The sequence below is a fragment of the Calidris pugnax genome, unplaced genomic scaffold (genome assembly GCF_001431845.1).
Source record: "Calidris pugnax isolate Ruff unplaced genomic scaffold, ASM143184v1 scaffold32, whole genome shotgun sequence".
Lineage (NCBI taxonomy): Eukaryota > Metazoa > Chordata > Aves > Charadriiformes > Scolopacidae > Calidris > Calidris pugnax.
In genome coordinates this window covers 4,076,381-4,099,592 of record NW_015090783.1, presented here as the reverse complement: position 1 = coordinate 4,099,592, position 23,212 = coordinate 4,076,381, and the positions used below count along the sequence as shown (strand labels likewise).

At 43.3% G+C, this 23,212-nt stretch overlaps 1 protein-coding gene across 2 annotated transcripts in view; it reads left to right on the top strand.

The window, feature by feature from the left end:
- TMEM132D (transmembrane protein 132D) overlaps positions 1-7,796 on the top strand; it is a 297,592-nt gene extending 289,796 nt beyond the window's left edge. For both annotated transcript variants that reach the window (XM_014960817.1, XM_014960809.1), the window contains 3 exons: positions 159-432; positions 1,852-2,043; positions 4,941-7,796. In XM_014960817.1, the coding sequence (XP_014816303.1) occupies positions 159-432; positions 1,852-2,043; positions 4,941-6,122 (1,648 nt within the window). In that variant the 3' untranslated portion in view covers positions 6,123-7,796. The remainder of the gene's footprint in view (positions 1-158; positions 433-1,851; positions 2,044-4,940) is intronic.
- The last annotated feature ends 15,416 nt before the right edge of the window (positions 7,797-23,212 follow it).

Below are 23,212 nucleotides of genomic sequence, written 5' to 3'. Positions count from 1 at the left end.
ATGCACAGAAGGAAGCAGCTTCAGCAAAACCATGGAAGGGGACAAAAAGCCCCTTGTTCCAGCGACTACTCTGCAGTCCTCTGTCAGCAATAACTCTCCTGTTGCAAGCTTTCCCAACACCAGTTTCAACTAATTTTTGATTCTTGATGTCCTACCAGACCAGCCAGAGACAGCGATGATGAAGAAGAGGATGAACGTAAGGGAAGAGGTTGCGCCCTTCAGTACCAACATGCAATGGTGCGAGTTCTCACGCAGTTTGTAGCTGAAGCCTCAGACCCTGGTGGCCAGCTGAGCTATTTACTGGGTTCTGACTGGCAGATTGACATTACCGACCTGGTGAGTGACTTCATGCAGGTGGAGGAGCCAAGGATCGCTAAGCTGCAGGATGGACAGGTTTTGATTGGGCAGGAGCTTGGAATGACAACAATTCAGGTAGGGAAAATGAATTACTTTTTCTTTTCCTCCATTAACCCACCATCTTGGGAAACGAGGTGTTGATGAGGTGTACAGCAACAGAAATTGGAGCTATGAATTTCTGAACGGAGCAGAACTGCAGTAAGGACTGGAAGACACAGAAGAGATGGTTTTCTTGTCTTATCTTGTGCCCTGAAGTAATGTAGATTGCAGTTTTAGTAAATTTAGTCTAACCTGTGTCCTTGGAGGTGGTTTCTGATTATTTTTTCCTAAGGGTTTTTTTGAACCGGGAGCCAGTATATGGGCTCTCATAAGGCATGAGGCTGGTGAAACAGCTTAGTCTTCTCAAAGCCTGCACTGTCAGAGCAAAGGGTAAAGTGCCTCAGTGTCCTCGCTCTGAAGTAACTCACCTAAACCTATGCATTGAGTCATTGGCAGCTTTTCACATGTAGTTCTTCCTGCCATGCAGAGAAATACTGGACTAGAAAATGGGGTCCCAGAAGAAAAGAGAAAAAAAGAATTCATCCAGTGGTACTACAAAGTAGAAAACATGTTAACAAGCATTGGCAAAACAATCTAGCTCTCCAAACATGCTCATCATCCCAAACTGTCAAACCACTGAACAACAACCATGCCTGTCAATAACATAGGTTGTCAGGGCTGGAGAAACAGGATTAGAGATTCTGAGTTTGCAAAATCTGTACAAATTTTCTGAATGACTTTCTAAAACTCTGGGACTTACCATGCTCCAACAAATGCACATGAAACTGTGGAAAGAAAAATTCAAGCGAAAAAAGCTGAGAGCAAGTTATGTTTAAAGAATACCTCTTACAAACTGCTTCCAAAGTGCTCTGTATCCTATATGGATCATTAAATTCAACTTGATTGCTAATGAGCATCTTTCGATGTCATGTACCAGTACACTGACCTCCGTGCACATTTTTTTAACCAAAACAAGCGTTTCCTGTCGATTTTGTATGCAGTAGCATGAGTGTTTATTGTAGCAATTCATTAGCTTGCTTTCTATAGGATAGAAATAAATGCCAATTATTTTATCGATTTTATATAAATCTACAGACTGCATGTTACCTGTGATAGCATATATATCATGATCATTAATAAAATAATTGTATTTAATATAAAGATTACATTTTCAAATAGTTAATACATCTGAAACGTGGTTATTGTAGCATAGAGGTGAATAGTGTAGCTGATTAGAATTACATGGGTAAAAGATGTTATAAGCACCATGTTATTGCAGAAGAGTTATAAAATGTGACTAGCCATTTTTTAATCAGATTTTAATAGTGTCTGTCTGCTAAGAGTAATTCTGCCATTAGCATAAATATTGCTTATCTGTGTTACAGTAGCTCCATGTAGCCATTTTGCTTAGTGCTATGCAAAATGGCTGATGCTAACTTTGTTTTTTCTTTTCAGATATTGTCCCCCCTTTCGGATGCTATCTTGGCTGAGAAGACAGTGACAGTTCTGGATGAGAAAGTGACAATAACTGACCTGGGAGTGCAGCTGGTGACTGGATTGTCGCTTTCTCTGCAGCTCAGTCCGGGAAGCAACAAGGCCATCTTTGCTACAGCAGTAGCACAAGAGCTGCTCCAATCTCCAAAGCAGGTACTATTGCCCACATGTGTTGTGTTTTGGAAGGACACCACTCTGATTCACTGTAGCCGACATTATAAGCTGATGGAATCAAGCAGATTTTTATTCATAGTATGCTACAAAAACATTTTCCTTATAGTCACTGTTTTCTGAAGGCCACCAGGTGCCCTAACAGAAAAACAAAGATCTCACAAAAATGGCACTTGTACACAACCCCAGTCAACAAACAGGCATACTCCATCTGTTGTGGCTGCATCCCATAAATAACACTTGCAGCTCAATGATGTGTCATATTAAGCAATAACTGTCCCCTTACACCCCCCACTTTCTGTCCCATCCAGCACTTACTAGATCAGAGGAGATATTGCCAGCTAGATTGCCGAGTTCAGCCTTCCACCACAGACAACCAAACCAACCCTTTAAGCACATCTTTAAAAGAGAAAGTGTTTTGCATAGTGCCAAACTCTTCTTCCTTTAGTTACTTTCTGTTAGTGTTTCTGTGAACACCCCTTTCATTCTGATTCATTACTAGAATATGAATCAGCATCATTGACTCATTTCCTGATTCATGATTTCATAAAATAGTTTTTGTTTCCCTGTTATTCTTAGTCCCTGTATTAGGGAACCAAGAGTTATCAAGGGCTTTTGGACTTTGCTATGTCCTTGTCAGTCCCTGCTTGATATTTGTCCTTGTGCTTCTGTCTACATTTGAAATTTAAACTTTTTTTCCAATTCAAATCCATCAACATGGGACTTACATCACGGATGCACTGGGCCCTTAACACTTAGAGATGTTCTGAGCTTTAAAGGTAAATGATCATGACATGCACGTTTGAAATCTGGCTAACTGCTGAGGTGCTTTAATGCATCATATGGTGTTATCCTTGGGATGCATGACGAGAAATAATGCAGAACTACTGTCTTTATAGGGTGATAAAAATCAGGCTCCTATAGTATTCCAGGAGTTAAGAAAACAATGCCAGGCAGCTAGAAATAAGGCCAGTGAGCTAATCCATTGCTGACATGGGGAGTTAAAAAAACTACCTTGAAATCAGCCCCAAAGCTGGGATTGATGGCATTTAGTCCCAATATGCTGCTCAGCACTGACCTTTCAGATCCCAGAAACAGAGTTTAGATGGGTCCCTCTTTGGATGCAGGGATACAGTCAGAGCAACACTGAGTTGGTATTAAACCAGCAAGGAAGATGTGCGCCCTTCGCCCTTCAAGGACTGACTCCCTTTTGAAAGTCATCTGATTCCTTCCATTGCTTAGTACATGATTTTCAGAGCACAATCCCTATAAGCAAAGCAAGGCAAAATTATTAAATGATTATGCAGGTTTAAGCAACACAGTGGGAGGATGAGAGCTGATGACATAAATTCTATGCGGCCTTCAAGAAACATCCAAAGATTAATAAACACAAAGCCAGGATTTATAACAGTGTCAGCAAAGTCTTAGGGCTCTGTCCTGAAATAGAGACAGAAGCAAATCTCCCATTGAAGCACGGGGAGCTTTACTGCTGTAAGGATTTCACAATCAGGCCAGTAGATTATGCATGATACAATCCCAAAAGGCTCGAAGCTTATTCTCCGTGATCTGAACAGGTGAATGACTATGTGCTAGAAACAATTTGAAAGATAATGGTAGATATATATTCTCTGTATATATGTTGAGTTAGAACATAAAGACCATCTGTTTGAAAAACAGCTTGTTTAAAGAAACAAGACTTTTATAATCACACTATCAGCAAGTAGGGTTATTAATCTTTTGGTTGGGTGTTTGTCTGTCTGTCAGGCTCTCCATCAGAGCAGGATGATACCAACTCTGACTAGACAAGAGCTCATGACATTTTAGGCACCAAAGAATCCACTCATCAAGCCAGGAGTCTTTCTGGTGTGAATTCTCCAGTGTCTGATAAGGTGTATCTCACCTGAAACAGAGCCAGTCAGACCATCAGAAGCAGGAATTAGATTCCAGGAGAGGAATCTGAATTTTGTCTGTAAATGATTTACGTGTGGATGCCAAGTTTTTTTCAGGTAGCACTGCAATTTTTAATAGCTGTTTGAGAGCCCTTAGAGGGCCTGATTTTCAGAAATTGATGTTTCTGAAATATAAGAATAGAATATAAGAAGCACATGTTTTCTGAAATATAAGAATACTTTAAAATGTTTCAAGTTATAAACCAAAAGTCAAGGTTCCCAGGAAAGCTGCACCATTACACATGTGCAAGTATAAAATTAGTACTCAGGTCTGACCTATTTGCATTCCATAAGCCTCCATGTACTCTGATGTATACAGTCTGCATTGCTGTGACACAAGATTAAACTTCATTATTGTCTTGCTTTTAATTGCTAACAAGCATGAAAATTACCCTGACTATTTCCTAAAGAAGAAACTGATTGTTTTCCTTTGCTTGTACAAAACACTTGCTTGATTTGAGAGACAAAAATCAAGGACTGAAGGTATGGAGCCATGTATGAAACTACTTGCTGTATTAGATATTTTTTAACATGTGTTGTGTGTAACGAGAGGAGACTTTGTATTTTAAGCAGTTTAGAAATAGTGTAATTTTTTTTCATTTAAATATATAACAGTAAATGATCTCAGTCGCTGGTAATGCTTTCTGACATGCAATTTATTACGGTGCTGAAGTAGATTCTGCAGAGCCCAGGGGATACAGCTCCTTTAAGCACCTTTGGGGAAACAAATCTTATTATCAATGAATGTTTTAAACTAGTATTTCTTTTCACATCTTGGCAAGGTATTAATTTTATTGCTTTCCCTTTTTATTTCTTTTCTGGTTATAAACGGTATATGGATCTTGCGAGGAGGAGGGAATAGACCAGGGCAGAACATATTTCCCTCGATGTTTCTTTTGAGTGCGCATTTATTTGTTTTATATGTTATAGGAAGCAGCCATCAGCTGCTGGATCCAGTTCAGTGATGGATCTGTCATGCCTCTGGATATTTATGACTCCAAAGACTTCTCCTTGTCAGCTACATCTCTGGATGAGAAGGTGGTCTCTATTCACCATGACCCCAAATTCAGGTGGCCTGTGATTGCTGCTGAGACAGAAGGCCAGGGGACTCTGGTGAAGGTAGAGATGGTGATCAGTGAATCATGCCAGAAATCCAAAAGGAAGAGCATCCTAGCTGTTGGAAGTGGTAGCATTAAAGTCAAGTTTGGGCAGAGTGATGCCAACCCTAACATCAGTGACAGTAAGTACAGGGGTGCTGGTGTCCACATAGAAAATCATGCCAGTGACCGGCGTCAGAAAACCACTTTGCAGGAAAGAGCTGGCCTCGATGGCCGATACTACAGCTCCTCAATGGGCCAAGAGCAAGGCAGAGGGACCACTACCCAAAGGTCTATTTTAAGTAAAAAAGAAGACAGAGAAAGCCTCCTGGATGATGACAGTCACCTGCAGAACATCCCAATAGACTTCACAAGCTTCCCTGCACAGGTAGATCTGCCAAGAAACAATGGAGACTTGGAAGAGAATGACCTAGTCCAGACCCCTAGGGGACTCAGCGATCTGGAGATAGGAATGTATGCTCTTCTGGGAGTCTTTTGCCTGGCAATTCTGGTCTTCCTTATCAATTGTGTCACTTTTGCTTTAAAGTACAGAAACAAACAAGTTCCCTTTGAAGAGCAAGAAGGCATGAGCCACTCTCATGACTGGGTTGGGCTGAGCAACAGGACAGAACTTCTGGAGAATCACATAAATTTCTCATCCCAACAAGATGAACATATCACAGCCATTGACAGAGGAGTGGACTATGAAGAGAGCAAATATCTCCTCAACACAAATGTGGCCAAAAATATTAATGGACAGTCTTTCAGGTCTACTGAGTCCACATACACTGAAGGAAAAGAACAGAAAAGTGAACCAACTGCTTCTCCTACCTCTAAGAGGAAACGGGTTAAATTCACCACTTTTACCACCATCTCCTCTGATGATGGGTGTCCAACTGTCAACTCAATCTTGATGAGTAGTGAGGATGACATTAAATGGGTCTGCCAGGATATGGACCTGGGGGAGTGCAAAGAACTTAAAAACTATATGGAGAGATTACATGAAAATGTGTAATGAAACACAAAAGACTTGTTTGGTTGGTTGTTTGTTTTTCACTCACCTTCTGCCTTTAATTTTGGGTAGTGGGGCAAAATGTTGTATTGATAACAAGAATCAGCTGGTGGATAATAACTCAATGGAGCCCCAAGAAGCCACCCAAAAGCAGCTGGGAGAGCAGAGATCCTGGACAGCTCTTAAAATCCTTCTCTGTGCTCAGAGTGAGAGATGTGTGTGGTTTTTTGATGCATGGTAACATGAAAAAAACTTAGCAAAATAATATGGTCTCATTCTCTGAGCTTTCCCAGGAAATCAATAAATATAACAAACTCCAGTGCAGTTTGGATATTACAAAGTTCACACAGCTCTACTGTTCAATATTGCAAGCTTTGGTTAAAAGCAAAAAATTGGTCTCAGAATAAATAGATCCATGAAGAGAGCATGTCATTCAAGCCACATGCAGAGAATATCCATCCAGTAACATTAATTTAAAGCTGAGAAAAACCAACAGTGTGAGCAAAGCAGCTCCCAGAGCTGAAGTTATGAGTTTCCAAAGAATCTGGAGGGGGAAAAGGAGTAACTGGGCTGTTTACAAACCAGCATGTTTGCCTCCCAAGTACTGAGAATGGATACACACATACAGTTAAAACTGAAACTCTCTTTTTAAGTAGATGCCAAGATAATAAACTTTGCCAGCCAATTTTCAGTATTTCTTAATTTGTAAAATAGGAGAAGATATGATCTATACTCAGAATATCACTCATATAAAGGAAGATCTGTTTTGGAAAGTTTGAGAGAACAAGCTATTTTTAAAAGCCCACTTTATTTGATTGTCCTGTTTCAAATTTATATTCCCAGCCATTTCCCTGGAGCGCTCCCCGTCTGGTATCCTGAGGGCACTTACTGGCATCAGGCAGCTTTGGAAGCGTGTGGCTTCTTCCTTCCCTTCCGTGCACACTCGCTTCTCCACAATGTGCTCTTGCCAAGCACAGGCACTGCTGATACCACGCTGGTACTTGCTTTACATGCTGTCATTTACCAAAGTTGGCCACTCTCTCTTGGGTAAGTGTAATTTGTGCTGAACTTAGACACCAACAGCAGCTGCTTCTTTGTCCATCCCCTTCCCTGGGAGAGGTCAGGTTGTTCAGTTCCTTCTGCTCATGCATCTTCAGAACCCTGCTCAGCACGTTTAGAGGGCACTCGCAGGTCACAGAGGAGTGCTGCACATTCAACATTGAAACCTGAACAGCTAAACTCAGAAGATAACATTTGTTTCTCCTAGAGGTGATGACTATCTTTTGTTTTCCTCTGATAAGGATGTACATATGATAGGATTTCAGTGATTACCCTTTGAATCCAATGTGCCCTCCAACCCTAAAACCGTGACATTTTTTGTGAGGTCCAAAAGCAGTCTCCAATGACCAGTGGCAAAGTGCCAAAGCGCTAACTAAAATCCAGCTTATATTTCAAGTTTTCCTTTATTTTCCAGAATGAGTTCTTGCCCTTCTTTTATTATTAAGTCTCTTTCTGTCATTGAATCTAGGTTGCTCAGTTTAATACACACGCTCCCTCCCACAAACACTTAGATTGAATCCCTCTATATTTAGAATGTACTGTAGATTGTAAGAATGTAATATATATATATTTATAAACATGCCAACTGTGAATAAAATTTGCATTTTAGTGGCTTCATCTTTTTTCCTACTCTGAATGCCTCTTTCCTTTCACTGTCAGAACGTTTACCCTAAAAGAGACTGGCAGCAATATGGAGACTTGTCCTTTGATGAAACGGTGAATTAAGGCTCTTGGCACAACCTAGTCACAAAGTTTTACACTGTGCGATGCTGGGGGGAGAAGATCAACAACATGCTATGCTACAAATGTATTTGCACCAAGTCACCCTTCCAAGATTTAAACTGTTTGCAAATAAATCCACGTGCATATTTCTAGCTTGAAAGCCTGATATGTGAGTTTCTGATTTTGGTGTGATTGGGAAGATCCACGTTTGGTTAAATGCCTTTGAAGACACTTCTAAAAGAGTAAGTTGGTGTAAATAGGGCAAATGTGCCCAAGACTTTGGAGATAAATACTTGCACATCAGATGGTCTTTGCTTTCTTTCAGCATCTCTCATCAAGGCCTGGATTGTCAGTCCTGTGCAAGCTCAAGGACAAAGTGCAGCAGCGAGGACAGCAGAGAGCAGGGCTCAGACTAGCTCTGGATGAGCGCTCAGGTGAGGGAACCAGCCATGGTGCCGTAGCAAAGCACTGCAGCCTCCCAGCAGGTTCAGCAGTGTTCTAGCCCACAGTCCTATCTCCAATTCTGGAGCTATTTTGGGTGCTTTTTGCACATCACTACATCCTGTCCTCAGAGATGTACCCTTAGTAATGCGGAGGTCAGGGTAAAAGTGGTCAAACCTCAGCTAGCAGTCTGTGCCCATGAGATGTGTGCACGCAGGCAGGGTTGCCTTGGAAAAACATCACTGCATGGCCAGTCTGTCTCCTTCAGAAAGAGCAGGTACAGGCCACGCTGGGAACAGGCTGTCAGAATTGCTTTGCCAATGAGCTGCTATGGTAAATCCAGATTTCTGCCTTAGCTGCCTCTGGGGAACATGAAGAACTAACAGGAAGTTCATCTGGTAGCACAAGCCTCTGAAATGTTCTCCTGGAACAAAACAGCCGCCAGCTACAATGCTAAGGATACTGACGTTCAGATTTATGCCTTTCTGCTTGCTCAGAGGTCCCTGCTGTCTCTAACAGCTGTAGCTTCTTATCATCCATAGGGCAATACTATAAATAATACCTAGTATTTAGAGTGTTCTTTGCCCACAGATCTCAAAGGGCTCTGAGCAAGGTGGATTCCTTATTGACATGGAGAACACCAAGGTTAAGTGATTTGCCCAAGGTAACATAGGAAATCTATGGCAGAACTAGGAAGAGACATCACTCCCCCCACACCCTTAAATGTATCAGTCACTGAGCAGGATCCTGAGCTCTGCTCAAGGAGAAGCCAGAGTGGGTTGTGGCCATCTCTATGCAAGTAAGCACTCTTAATTAATCTGCTAATAGCAGAACAAATCAGCTTCCTATAGAGATTTTTGTATGTATGTATGTATCTGTCTGTTGTGAGCGGGGGGATGATGGGAGGGACTTTGTGTACCTTCACTTTTCCCACAGCACAGGACCCAGACTTTTAAGTGAGAGCTTCTGCCCTGTGAAGCATCTCAAGGGGTAAAGCTTATGTTTCAGACAGTCAGATGCAAATCCTATTTGGCATATGAAGGGGGCTAAATTCTGCTCCCCATCATAAAAACAGTGGTGGTTTTTAGATGCTGCATACACATAATGATTTGCAGCTGTGGTTCCAATTGGCATTTTCTTGAGCCTGATAAAGAGCCCTGCTGATAGCAAGCAGTCTCCTGTGAGCTTTATTAATTACCTTTTTTTTTTTTTCCAGTTGCCTCCTTATTTTCATGCTTGAGTCTTTTCATGTGAGTAGCTAGGCTGATAGACTGAAACAGGCCTGTTAACAAAAGAAAATGTATCTGATGCAGTTTGGCTCTTTTTAGAGACATTATGCATAAATACAATCAGGAGTAGAAACTTGATCGTCATATAAATCAGGTAAGCTGATTCTTTACTATCTTCCTTCATTTTAAAAGCTTCCCCTTCAGCAGTCTTAAATATATAGTAGTGTAGACCAAGCTGCGTTGATGCACCAGTAAATTAAAAGTCTGAGCAATGCAGCTAAATAATTGGTTTAGAACAAGAGTTCTATAGAGGTAAGTGACTTGAAAAACCAGGATAAGTATTAAATCGATGTGCAGCCTTCAATAAGTATCTCTAGAAACTACTTTCACACCTCGTTTCCATAATGAATGAGATGTAAATGAAATGAGCACACTAGAGACACACTAGTTCAGCTCTGAGTATGTTCAGCTTCTCCAAGCCTGTCCGCTCTCATTCCCATGTGGTCTCTGGGGCTGCTTCATTGTGGAAGACCCTTAGCAAGAGCTAAAGGACTCGTGTACTACAACTTAGAAGAGTCTTTAGCATGTGTCACTTAGGAGGCAGTGTCGGTTGGACTCACCTGTGTATTGATCAAACAAAGTCCAGTAAGCATCACTGAGGAATTAACACAGGCAAGGACCTATCGCTGCCAAATGTTGTGTTTAGAAAATACCTCGAGCTTTTAAAAAAAATTCTCAGAGATTAATTTATTTAGTCCTTGAAAGCCCAGGAACTCTGTCACATATTTCTGTATGTTTCTTGTGGTACCGTATCCTATCCATGCACAGCGTTAGAGCACTGCAGTGACACAACTTATTGCCTATAGAACAATGCCTACCATGTAAAATCAGTAATAACAAGATAATGTACCTATTTGAGGCAGGAGAGGCTTGTGTCCTGCAGGAGTGGCTTGTGTCCTGCAAGAGAGTTGGTGCCATGGTGCCAGCCTGAGCTCCCCACACAGGGGTAGCAGGACTAACTGTTCTTCACTGCCATGTCTTGTCTTCTGGGGACAGGTAGGAGATCAAGAGAGCATGAAAATAAGTTAGGATATCACTTGCAAAGTGCCGAGGAGGTAGGATTTGTGTTCTGCTTCCTGTTCATTTCTCTCTGAAAACACACAGGAGAGGCTGCTTATGCACTTAACACCAGGTAGATGTTTAAGCACCTTTCTGAATGGGTGTTTGGTCTCCAACAGTCATCATCTTCCTCATGCATAAATAATGCCTCTTTTCTGTGGAATTAGTGAGTGTTACTGTGCTGCTTGGCTTCTTGGTGAAAGCTCTAATAAATGAAGTTCAAAAGTGGCAGCAATAAGGACCTGAGAAGACCAGAGCACCTGGTACATCATGCCCATAATCAGGAGTGTTAGAAGGGCCAAGGTTACAAGAGTCAAGCAAGTATGCCTGAAACTGGATCATTTTCTACCTTTTTGCTGATTTGATATGAAGACCTCTGTCAACAAATCCTTCATTATGCAGGCTCCCTGCTCAGGCTCTGTGAGGAACAGCAAATTAAGCAGCCCACGTATGTAATATTAATGGCCAGAGAAGCAGCACTGCTACTCTGTTTGTATGTACTGCCAATGCTCATGAAGAAATTCCTGTCATATTGTAAAGATGGCTGGTAGATTACACACGACAAGTTCCTGCATCTATCTCCTTAAAACAGCCCCCGGAGCCTGGAGGGACGCATCGGTACTGAACCACATTTGTTTGCACCATCTATGAGAACTCATTTTCTCCTTGTTTCAGTGGGTGCAAATGAGGCCTCCTGTTGCATTTTCCCCTTCTGCAATCACAAACGTTTCTCTAAGGCTGGTTGATGCTGTGCCAGCACACTGATGGTGGCTGGATATTAGTTATGTGGAACCTGAGTTCTGTGGCACCTGATGGATCTCAAACTGATATTTCCAACACCAGAAAATTGCAGCTTTGAAGTGTTACAGGGACTTCACTTATTATGTTCAGACCTTTGTTCCTAGTAATTAAATTAGAGCTTCCTACAGTCAGTTACCATATTAATGACCTAAAAACCAATCCAAAGAGCTTCATTGCTCAGCTCCAATGATAGGAAACTGCAAAGATGACTAAGAGTCCCATTTTCAACATTTTACTGTGCTCAGTAAGCATAGATGAATAGATTGGAGGAGAAATAATGATAGGAATAAGGGGACTATACTCTCTATGAGCACTGTTTAGCTTAGCACTCACTGGATGTGTCCAGCCGCCTTCAGCAGAAGCATGGGTCCAGTGGTAGGTACAGATTTTCACTACAGCTTATCCCCCATCTGTTCCTGCATGTTTGTATCTCAGCCTGCTTACACAGTGCCAGGAGTTGGTCCTGGGAGCCCCAGCTGCATCCCTGCCTGGCGATGCTCAGCAGCCAAGCACAGACTAACCTCCTTTCAGGGAGCCATCAAAATCAGAAGTTTCTCTGAGCAGCTCACCCCTTCTTCCACACTTGTGCCATGCCATGAGGCCCCACTGCAGAACTGACAGGTATCACCACCTACCTCTGCCCGTGTGAGCATTCAGGGCTGCCCAAGATCTTGGATATCTCACTGGGTATTAATAGAGAAGTGTGGCCTTAACAGCAGGCAATAGACTGGGCCCCAGGAGCTTCATTTATTCTCAAAGCACTGATTATTCAGGTGCCTCTTCTTTCTCTGTTGCACCTTCGGGATTGTTTGCTTAGATGAAAGTCTGCAGGACTGTGCCCTGCCCGCACTGCTGCACAGCTAGGCCATGGTCTTTGCTGGAACGTGATGTTGCTGCTGCCCCAGGTGCTCCTGGCATGCTCCCCAGCAGGATGAGCCCTACCCATGTGCTCTGTTCCCAGTGTGATCCTCCCACCAGTACGGATGTATCTCATGCCTCCCTGTTTCTCCAGTAAATCCTTTGATTGACTGCGGACACCCATCTTCCATCCTGTTGTCATCAAGCCAAAAACTCAGATCACTCTGCTCCTCTCTGCCATTAATAACCTCTTACGGCTTTCTTTCGTCAGTCCTTCTTCTCAGGCCTAATCAATAGCTTTGCTCTTAGCGTTTGGCATTCCCTTCTGTTCTGCCACTCAGGATACCAAGGTCAAATCAGTCCCTTTTCTATTTTTCCCTTAAATAAATAGTATCAGGCTGCCATGTCTTAACACAAAATATTTTGTAATATTGAAAAATCCCAAGTATCGATCAGATCTAGTTCTGTACCTAGCTCTCTGCTCAGCCTTGGCTGTAGCCTTAATACAGCACTCAATAACGTGTCTCTTGCGAGCCCAATTCATACAGCTGAAGAGGCATTTTTGGCAGGCTCTGTGCAAGCTCAGAAAATTTTTTTTTTTTTTTTCATTGCACCACATAGACCTCACACAATCACGCCAGCCCCTGAAGAGCAATAGGATTTTAATCGTCTCTTCTAATTGTTTTGTCCCCTGGTCTAGTACAGAGCTGGTGTGCCCCACTCCTAAAGCACCAGTGATGAAGGACTGTAATTGAAGAGGATGCTCTTCTAACCCAATTTTAATATGATTTGTGATGCTACTGGGGATGGTTGCTGCAAAGCAGCAGCAAAGAGGGAGGACAGACAGACAAGCTAAGCATCATTACTCAAATCAGGCCTTAAACCAGGGAGAAATTTGAGGGTTTTTGGAACAGGAGCCATGCCAGAGTGCAGAAAAAATTGCCAACAGCTAAATTGTGCCACTTTGTAGCTCCAAAAAAAAATCCATCATCCTCACCTCCTTCAGAGTCACACCCTTACATCTTGAAAGCCTGGTTCAGCTTCTCACCCCCCCAGCAATGGCCTGGGCTATAAACAGCCTCCCCCGTGTTTGGGGTGGGCTCAGAAGCTCTGTAGGGGATGGAAAAAGAGAAGGCAGTAGAGAGGGGGAGAAAGGAGCAGAAGGGGATGTAGTGAAGATGAGACATGGGGGTCATTTTGTAGCCTGACCTGTTGGGAAGGGGGACAGTAATAAACACTGCCATTTCTGGGCTGTGTGAGCTGTAAGCAGCCTATCTGTGTTCTGTGGAGTGCCCAGCCTACCCTTGAAAGCAGACACGAGCTGTGAGAAGTGTTGCAGGGTTTGCAGGGAGCCCAGTGTCCCCAGCACAGTCCTCACCTGCCTCCTGCCTGCCCCTGCAGAGCTCCCACTGTCACAGTAAATGTACTCAGTGAAAAGGTGCTGGTTTAATTTCAAGGTCCCAGTCTGCTACTGGAGAGGGCTGGTGCTTGGGTGTGTTTAACGTGGCTGCAAAGCACAAATCTGTGAGGGAAATGCCCCACTCATTAGCGTTACCTGCTGCTTTGGCTTTGGATGGAAGCAAGTGGTGGGAGATTGTAATTTTCTATTATAAAGCAACAGGAAGCCTTAAACAATACATATTCATGTATTTCTCTGACTGTGTATATACATATATGTATGCCTTATGTATATGCGACGTAGACTTATGCTGTCCTCTTTTTTAGCCTTAATTCATCATTTGCTTACTACAACTTCCCCATCCCCCATTTTAATATTTTCACTTACCGTACTTTGAAGAGCTAGAAATAGCTTGTCAGATTGAGACAGCTCTTGAGAAGTTTAATTTTCCTAATGCTTGTTGGAAATCCCCTTTCTGAATCTGCAGGAATATTAAGGTTCTTAGCATGAGCTGTGCAGAGAGGGAATTTGCAAGTAAAGCTGTCAGTGAATTGCAATTGGGTTAGGAGAGCCTTGATGGACAGCACTGATGGGTGCAGGATCTGTCTCCCAAGGAGGGAAGGACTCTTGCCGAGCCTGCTGTGGGGGGCAGAGCTGGGAGGGGGTGGGTAGGTGCCAACAGCTTATTTTCTCTCTGCCAGCCCTACAGGGAACATCGGTAGTCAGACAAAATGAGAGCAGAGGCACAGGCAGCGTTTACAAGCAGAGGTAACGGTTGTAAATGGCTTTTGCTGCTGATTCCCCACCTGGATTTCTAATGTCCCTGTTCCTGGCTGTCACAGCTGGTAGGAACTTGTTGCGCCCTGACTCCTGGTTGCCAGTGCTCCTGCCAGGGTGGTCTCTGGGGAAAGGTGCTGCAGTGTCCCTGGCTGTGCCCCTGAGCCCATACGGGGATGGCTGGGAAGCCTCTTTCTGTGCCAAGACTAAAAAGCGTGGGGACAGGGCTAAAAGAAGCTTGAAGAAAAGCCATAGTGACAGCCGTGTGCATTACCTGAGTGTTCAGTGCCATTCCCAGAAAGGTAGTACTAGTGTGAAGGAGTCTTCATATAAAGAGAGGAAATAAAAAGGTATTTTGCAAAGAGACAGAGAATAGCAAGTGTCCCCTAGCTATTGGCAGTGGCAGAAAAGCACAGAAGGGGTAACCTGTCAGTGTCTGAACCCTTGTGCTTGGTTCTGTGTCCAAATATAGGTCCCTTTTCTGCACAAAACAAGGAGATACGAATAAGCAGCCACATTTGCAAAAGCAGGACCCTAGCAAGGACCCCTGCTGCCACGCTGAGCTCTGGGGTCTCTGCTGATTGCAGCAAACCCAGAAGTCCCTCAAACCCAACCCAGTGCAGGTCCAGGGCTGAAGGTAAGGCCAGTTGTGTCTGCTGCTGGAGCCAGGCCCAGACCAGACTGCAGATGGGAGCGTTGCAGGGGCAGGCCTGGTGTTCTAGCTTGGGGCCATTTCTGCTGCATGCTATTGCATATATTTTTAATAAAAGGCAGATAATTTGTGAGTGGAAGTGCCAAGCAAGTGTCTTCCTCCTAGCAGGAGGCCGGCAGCTCTGTTTGCTGATGGCTGTCACCAAGCTACTCAAAAGCACCATGGCTCACACAGCAGTTCAAAGATGTAGGCGTGCAATCGGCCTGTTGTCCTCTGTCCTAAGTGGAAGCAAAATAGTTAAGTGAGATCAGAAACGCTGATAATTCCTCCTCCTCCTCTTTTACCACCTGCTATTTTCTTCCTGAGTATCTGGACTCAAAGAATTACTGAAATTAAATATAGCAATTCAGGCTGGCCATTGTTCCCTGCTCTGTAATGTGCTGGAGGGGCACCTTTGTATTCATCCATCCATCCCCATCTCCTCAGATGTGCTGCTCACACAATAGTTATTGTTGTAGAAGGGACCTGGAATGAGCTCTTGCATTATTCACTTCATTTATTTTGATACAATATTTGGAGCCACTTCATTAAATTCTCTTACAATGTCCTGTCATATTTTTTTTTCCATCTCCTTGCCAATGCCTGGCTCATACAGATAATATAACAGCAACAATATAGGGTGTGGGGAGGTGGGGCAATAGACTTGTATTCTATAAAAGGGGCTAGCTATGAATCATTTAACTTGACTTACTGATCTCAGGATTCACTTCCTTACTCCTTCCCCTCCAAAAAGAGTACATCTAGCTTGAAACTCATCATTTGCAGGTAGCAGTAAATACTCAGGACAATTAAGTCTTGAACAAAGCAAAAACTGTGTCTCCAGATTAGGTTTTGCAACCACACATGCTTTTCATTTTAAATATGTAATTAAGCTTATTTGAGTAATGGAGCTAGTTCTGTGTTTACCTAAGATGTGTAAACAGATATTAGGTTTCACCTATTTGTTCTTTTATTTATCTTTGCTGTTCATCATCCAAAGCCAAAATACCCAAGGAAAGGTATGTACTTGTCTGGACTGGAAAATAAATAGTAATCTGGAGGTAATTCTAGATCTCAATGAATTAGAAACAACTAGCTATAATTTTGCTGCTGGAAAATATGCTTTCTTGGAGTGTCCCTGGCAGTAAAGAGCTGCAGCAGAGGAGTCAGACTCTGAATGCCGGTAGCAATTAAGCCAGTAGGTCTCAAGCAGGAGCCACAGAGATGAGGAAACCATAGGCCATAGGAATTGCAAATATACTTACCAACCCTTGTGACAACTAATGTAAACATGAGGCTGAAATGACTAATTGTGGTGATGGGAGAGGTAAAGACTTGATTATGTATTATTTTCTGTGATAGTAGCACTAATAAAAGCTTGTCATTTCCATAGTATGTTTTTGGCACTGCAGAGAAGACTCTGGCCACTGCGACACCCAAGAGCTGGGGGTGCCCGCTCTCCTCCCAGCCTTTTATTGCAGCCTTTCTGCAGCAGCATAAATTTCCTCCTGTGACGGATGAGAGCCGCTGAGCCAAAGGCAGCCAAAACTCTTTTTCATCCTAATTGCTCTGCGGCCCGTTCTTCCTTCAAAAAGTGCCTTTGCTGAAATATTGCAGCGACCATAAATTTTGTATGTATTGAAAGGGTAGCATGATTATTTGGCTGTTTAGACTATATTTGCCCCTAAATGCAGAGCACGGTTGATATCTGAACCTTGTGTGTTGAATCATTGATTGCATTTAGTCAGGAGGCTGGGACAGCTTTTTGGAATCAAGTTATTAACAGCAACTTCCTTTTAAAGGTTATTGCTAATTATTTGCCGTCTTGGTGGTGCCAGGTTTTTCCAGTCTGGCAGGAAGGGCTTGGGGCTTGCCGTTTTCCTAGAGTCTCCTGGAAGTTGTGCCCGCTGCCTGGCACCGGTGGTTCAATGGCCACTGGCAGCTCCAGTTGGGGATGGCTCAGGGACGACAGCTCCGATGACAGAACAGAGAACCTCTCTTGCAAGGGCTGGAGAGGAGGACCCTGGTCACCTTTGGACCTCTAACTACAATGTGGCACATACAATATATGAAAGCATCTTAGGATTTCTCTTCCAGTTTTTTTGGAGGATCTCCTCATTGAGATGTTTCAGCATCTTGGGCTGTGTGTTTGGGGGAATGTGACGTGATCACAGTTGCTTTTGCCAAGAGAGAGCAAGGAGCAAGGCAGTAATAATTTCCACCTCTTTTTTGTTCTTCCTCCAACCACATTGGGTGCTATCAGAGCTGAGCTCTTCAGCTGCATGAGGCACCAAATGTGAAAGGCAGGGCTGGCCCAGGTGTTGTTACAGCTAAGTGAAGCAGGGGGAGTTTCAGCTCATAAAGTTTTCATTTACTGTGTGGTTAGTTCTGGGGTTTTTAAAAATTTTTTGCTTATGGAAATGAATATTCAATATAAAACAAAATGCTTTGGTTTTGGGAATGTCTTACGAGAATTTTTGGAGAGTTGGGGGTTTTTTTTTGCCTTTTAAATAACCTTAATTAGGTAAAGCTGGACTCAAAAGGCTTCATTTGCAACTGTTCAAATTAACTTTTTCTGGTGGAAATAATAGAGGTGGGTGATTAAAATTACTATTTTATGCTTTTTCGGTAAGTAAATTAATCATCCACATGTTAGTTTACTTCAATTTAAATTACCATAGAGGGACTAGGAAAGGGCTAATAAGGCACACAGCCTGCGCCCCCAGCCTCCAAAGGCAGCCCGATTTCCAATGGGCAATTTGTTATGTTAATAGACTGACATTAAAATATTTGGTGTGGAAGAGAAGAAAGAACACTTCACTGGTTGCAGCATAAACCAGTTTTTGAGTCATTCATAATCTTTATGTAGAAGTCAATTAAAGATCATACTGGAAAGCAGAGGTTCATGGGGCAAAAGTCTGCTCCTGATTTATCTGTCATATAAACACTGTTTCTCAGCGAAGTCTGTACAGGGTGATGTTCCACGGAGCTTTTTTCTGTGGTGACAATTATTTTAATTACTCTAGTGACAGGTGAATTCTTTACTAGTTTTTTCGTGTATACAATATTACTATATAGTGGCTACTTGTTTTTTTAAAGCCTTGTGAGCCGTATCGTGGCTGGCGTCACTTTGCAGCTAAGCCTTCCCGCAGGCTGCCCGGCACTGCCCGCCCACCCCTTTCCAGGCAAGACTTAGAGATGCCTGATGGGACAAACGGGAGGGAATCACAATGTCACGGGCATATACCCTGCTCCCCAGCAGTACTTATCACTGCAGCAAGGAAACAAACCAGCCCCCCAGGTAAACACAGCCCAGGTTTGAGGCCGTGAGTGCCAGCGCAGTGAGGAAGGTGTCAGCTCCCCACTGATCAATCTGTTTTCTTACACATTTTTGCTTGGACTCCCTGGTCCTCCTGAGCTGGTGCAGCTGCAGACGCTGTTTTCATCCTCACTGAGCTGTGATCCTGCTGATTTGTGCCTGGAGCATCTTTAACCTGTGTGCTCCGAACCGCCACCACCGCAGCAAACGGCTGATCCCACAGCCCCCCACCCCTGAGCCCCCCTCAATAATGGGCCTGGTGTGGCACAGAGAGGAGAGTGGGGTTGATTGTTCTCCGGGTTGGGTGGTGAGAGCCGAGCAGGGGAGGAGCCCTTGGGCTGGGCCAGGCAGTGTGGGGGGCACAGCCAGCCCCCATCCCAGGGCAGGGCTGTCTGCGGGGTTGTGAGGATGGGGGGAATGCAGCCAGGCAGCACTGGCAATACCTTTTCCTGCTAATTATTCTTTTAATTACAAATGCTTGATTTGGTTGCAAGGAGTGTGGGGGGCACAGCCAGCCCCCATCCCAGGGCAGGGCTGTCTGCGGGGTTGTGAGGATGGGGGGAATGCAGCCAGGCAGCACTGGCAATACCTTTTCCTGCTAATTATTCTTTTAATTACAAATGCTTGATTTGGTTGCAAGGCAGTTTGATTTTGGGAATATTCTCTTCCTATTATTACAGCAAAGTGCAAGGCTTTCAACTGGTCTCTTGCCCAGCAAACACCATTTTATTAAGTCTGTCTTCTTTTTTTTTAACGACTACCAAGGCATTAGGTGGGTTAGTCCTTTTTTACCTCTCAAGCCATAGCATTAATCGCTGCTGGTGGTGCCCTCTAACTCTGTGCTGATCTCCACAATCAAAAGTAGCTTTTATTACTGTGTCCTTTTGATAAGTTTTGTTTTAGTCTACTTGGCATCAGATGTTTTCTAGCAAAGAGTTGAGGTTGTTAAACAGGCTTAAAAGGCCTCTGGCAGCACCCCTGTGCGTTATCTCTGCTGTGGATCCAGTTTCCAAAGATGCAGAGCAAGGCTGTGCACCGTCTGCTGTGCACTGTGTCCATCCGTCACAGATGGACAGGGTTTGTGTTCTTAAAACCCATCTGAGAGGTAATTCCCTTCTTGGTTTTGGAGCTGCAACATTCAGGTTAGCAGCCATGCACCGATGAACTGGAGAGAGAACTTGGTCCCAAGCAGCTGCCTGGAAAGTGGAGCTCATGAACATGCATGGAGTGAGGAGCTGGCTGACAGCCTGTGCTGCTGGGGCTGGAGCTCGGCCAGAGGTGGAGTGGGTGTCCAGTCCTTCAACACCTCCTGAAGCCCATCTCCTCAACAGACCTGTCTGGTCTGTGTGGCTGTGCTGTATTTTTCTGTGTCTAACAGGTATTGGGCAGCAAAAAGGAGTTAGAAATGAAACATTTTCAGAAGTGTGGGACTTGATCTTCCTCTTTGCTCCAGCCATCACCTCCCAGTCACGCTGGCTCAGGAACTGGAGAGGATTCAGAGAGGGGAATGATTAAAAGACAGGAAAACATCTCAGAGAGAGAGAGAGTCAAAGAGCATGGTCTATGCTGTGTATCAAAGGGAGTTTATGTGGTGCTTTGATCACAATGTGTAAGTACTTACGTGGTGAACATAAATTTGAACAGACTCTTCAATCCATAGGCAAAGACATGACCGTCAGGGTATGAAGCTGGAGCTGTACAAACGCAGAGCAGGAACAAGTTTCTTATGGTCAAGTTACCAAGGATTGCAACAGGTTCATTGCTGGTGTTTTTAGATGATTTTCTGGAAGCAATGTTCTGGTTCAGGTGCTGCCATGAGGCTGGACGTAGGAAGTCAGGTCTCTGCTCTCCAGGAGTTTGAATTAGATGACCACGGTGGTTTCTTGTAGTCTCAAAAAAATAATCTGTCAGGCTCTGGGTAAGGCTGACTGTAGAAAAAAAGGCAAAAAATAATGTCCTCAGCTCTTTTTCAGCTCTAATTCCTTTGAATAGGACCTATGTTATATCTAAGGCACACTGAGGACTGTTTTTAATCTAATGCAAGTGCACGGACTGCAGTCACGTTATTTCTCATTTCGCTGAGGTTAACTGAGAATACGTTTCAAACAGTATATTGCTCATTGCCCATGAAAAGCCCTGACATGGAGTTCACTGAAGTACGCTGCCCACAGACTTCAGTGAGTGCTAAATCCTTCAGCACTAAATTCTAATTTTAGTTACCCCAGAGCACATCCGAACGGTGCTACCTGCAGCACTCGCTGGTTTTCAGCATCACCGTGTTCGAGCAGCTCAGACTTCCCTGCTACTCTTGCCTCGCAGGGTTCCCATGAAATAGGGGCAGTCGTCTCCTGCACGAGCTTGGCCACACCAGGCAGTCTGTGCTGCAGCCAAGAACTGAACTCACATCTCACAAACACTAGTCCGGAGTCATAAAAGTGGGCTTATTCTTTATTTTGGAGTAAACAGCAAAAATTCTTTAGTTTGGAGTAAACCACTCCAGTCTGGCCATAGTTCTTTTTATATAGCATTGCTATGTATTAGCTTTCCTGCTAAATGGCTTGTTTTTCAGAATATTCCATTAGCCTTTGTTCTGTTGGTGGCTTCTACTTGGTAGTAGGGATAGAAACTCATACTGCCATCTTCTGCTTTTAATCTGAGTCAAGCGGTGGGGATGAAATTGCGTGTTTTGAATAATTCTGTGTGTTTTCTCATTAGAATACTGAGCCACAGCCTTAACCTTCCCAGTAGTTCCTGGCAGTTACAGCTGAGTTATTTGATTAAAATATTATTTTTACCAGCTACTTGAAAGTACTGCAGCAATCTGATTTATTCTCATTGTTAGTGCTTGTTTGTTTAGTCTTTCAGACGAAATGAACTTACCATTCATTTAGTGCTAATGCCAGGAGAACTATTGTATTCAAAAATAATGGAGCATAATATGCTGCAAAACATGGATATTTTGCTCACACAGTTGCATATATACACAATGGAAATAATTCAGTGGCTTAGGGTGCTAATCTGCTTCCTCTGTGAATGGGTAGTTGCAGCTTTTGTATCAGCCCACAGTCATCCCCCGCACCACAGAAGCGGGTGGTGTATCCAAGGCCAGAAATGGAGCCTTTTGCTCCAGGTTTTCGTGCCGAGTGTTGTCACAAATAAATGAGAGTGCACTTGTCACAACAGTCTTGAAAGATACAGAGGAACTAAAGAGATGGAACACTTAAAAATCTTCATGTTTAAAGCAGTAGTTAGTGTTGAGGCCCTCACAAAGGTCTGATTTCAGAGATGTACCGTGCGGCCAATATTCTTAATGAAGTCGGTGGGAGATGGGGTTTCCACTGGAAATCAGGCCCTGGCACTTTGAAGCAAAGAAACACACAAAAGCTGCTTGTGCCCTGCCATCTATTTGGTATTCTGCATTCCCCAACTCCGAACTCAAGGTCTAAGCCATTAACGTCCTTCCAGAATGTCTTTGCAGGGCTTATTCTCTTTAAGAATTTTTTTTTTTTACATTTTGTAACAAGATACTGCCAGTTGACATATGTTGCTGAACATGTAGTTTTCACTTGTTGTATGGATGCTCAGTCACACTTAAAATTTAATGTAATTGAATTTTAACACTACCATAACAAAATCTGACTTTTCTTGTTAAAAGTAAAACCTCACTGATTTCAGACTACTGCACAGGAGGTTCTAACCCTGGAATATGTTTCAGGGAAAACTGGCAATAAACAAAGGGGAAAGCATCACCAGCTTATCCTCATTATTGCATTGACATTAAGGGGCTCATCTATTTTTGTCCCTTCCAACAGGTGAAGCAACATGGTTCTATTTAAAATCATGTTTATCCTGCTCAATCCTTAATGGTTCAAAGTTAAAGTCCAGAGGTATAATATGACTTATTTTGTCTTATTTTCTAAAGCAGAGATGCTACACAAATCTCTCTCACCGGTGCAGCCCAAATATTCTCCTGTGTGCCGGAACTTGGTTTTAATCCCTCCCCATACACATGAGGGTGTACCCGATTTTCCTGTTCTGGGCAGATCCCTACTTCAGCTGTAAACTCTTCTGACATTTCTGACGGAGATAATTACAGTGCTCTGGGGGACTTTTGGCCTTACCAAAAATAGATGGGAACAGGGAGACATGCATTTACAGGCAAAACTAAGATACCGGGGAGAACAGCATCTCTATTGTATGACAGCTTCTGAAAGAGCATCATGAAAGTGCCTGTTCATCTCCAGGATTTCAGTCTTTTTTTGCTTCTTGGGATTAAATTTCTGTCTTTCTGGAAATCTTCCAATATCAAGGCACATTAATGGAAGTCCTTGCATGAACATGTTGTTTGTGTGACAACTGTAGTGGAGCAGGAATGCATTTTACATCAGGTGATCCAGTCTGACACCTCAAGAAGATCCCAATAAACGTGTACTGACTCTTACACCCCTGCAGCATGCAAAGCTAAGGATGGATACAGGTTGCTGTGGGATTTGAGATCAAGCCATCATGTTTTCTTTGCTTAAAGTAGAAACTTGGTTTGCTCGGATTCAGGAAACAAGCTTTTCTTCAATTAATAGTTACCTGTTGTTAATTTTTATAACCCAATCATTGCGTTTCCTTCCCCAAATGTTATAGCAAAAATTGGTGCATTTATTAATAGTTTTAAATGTATATAAA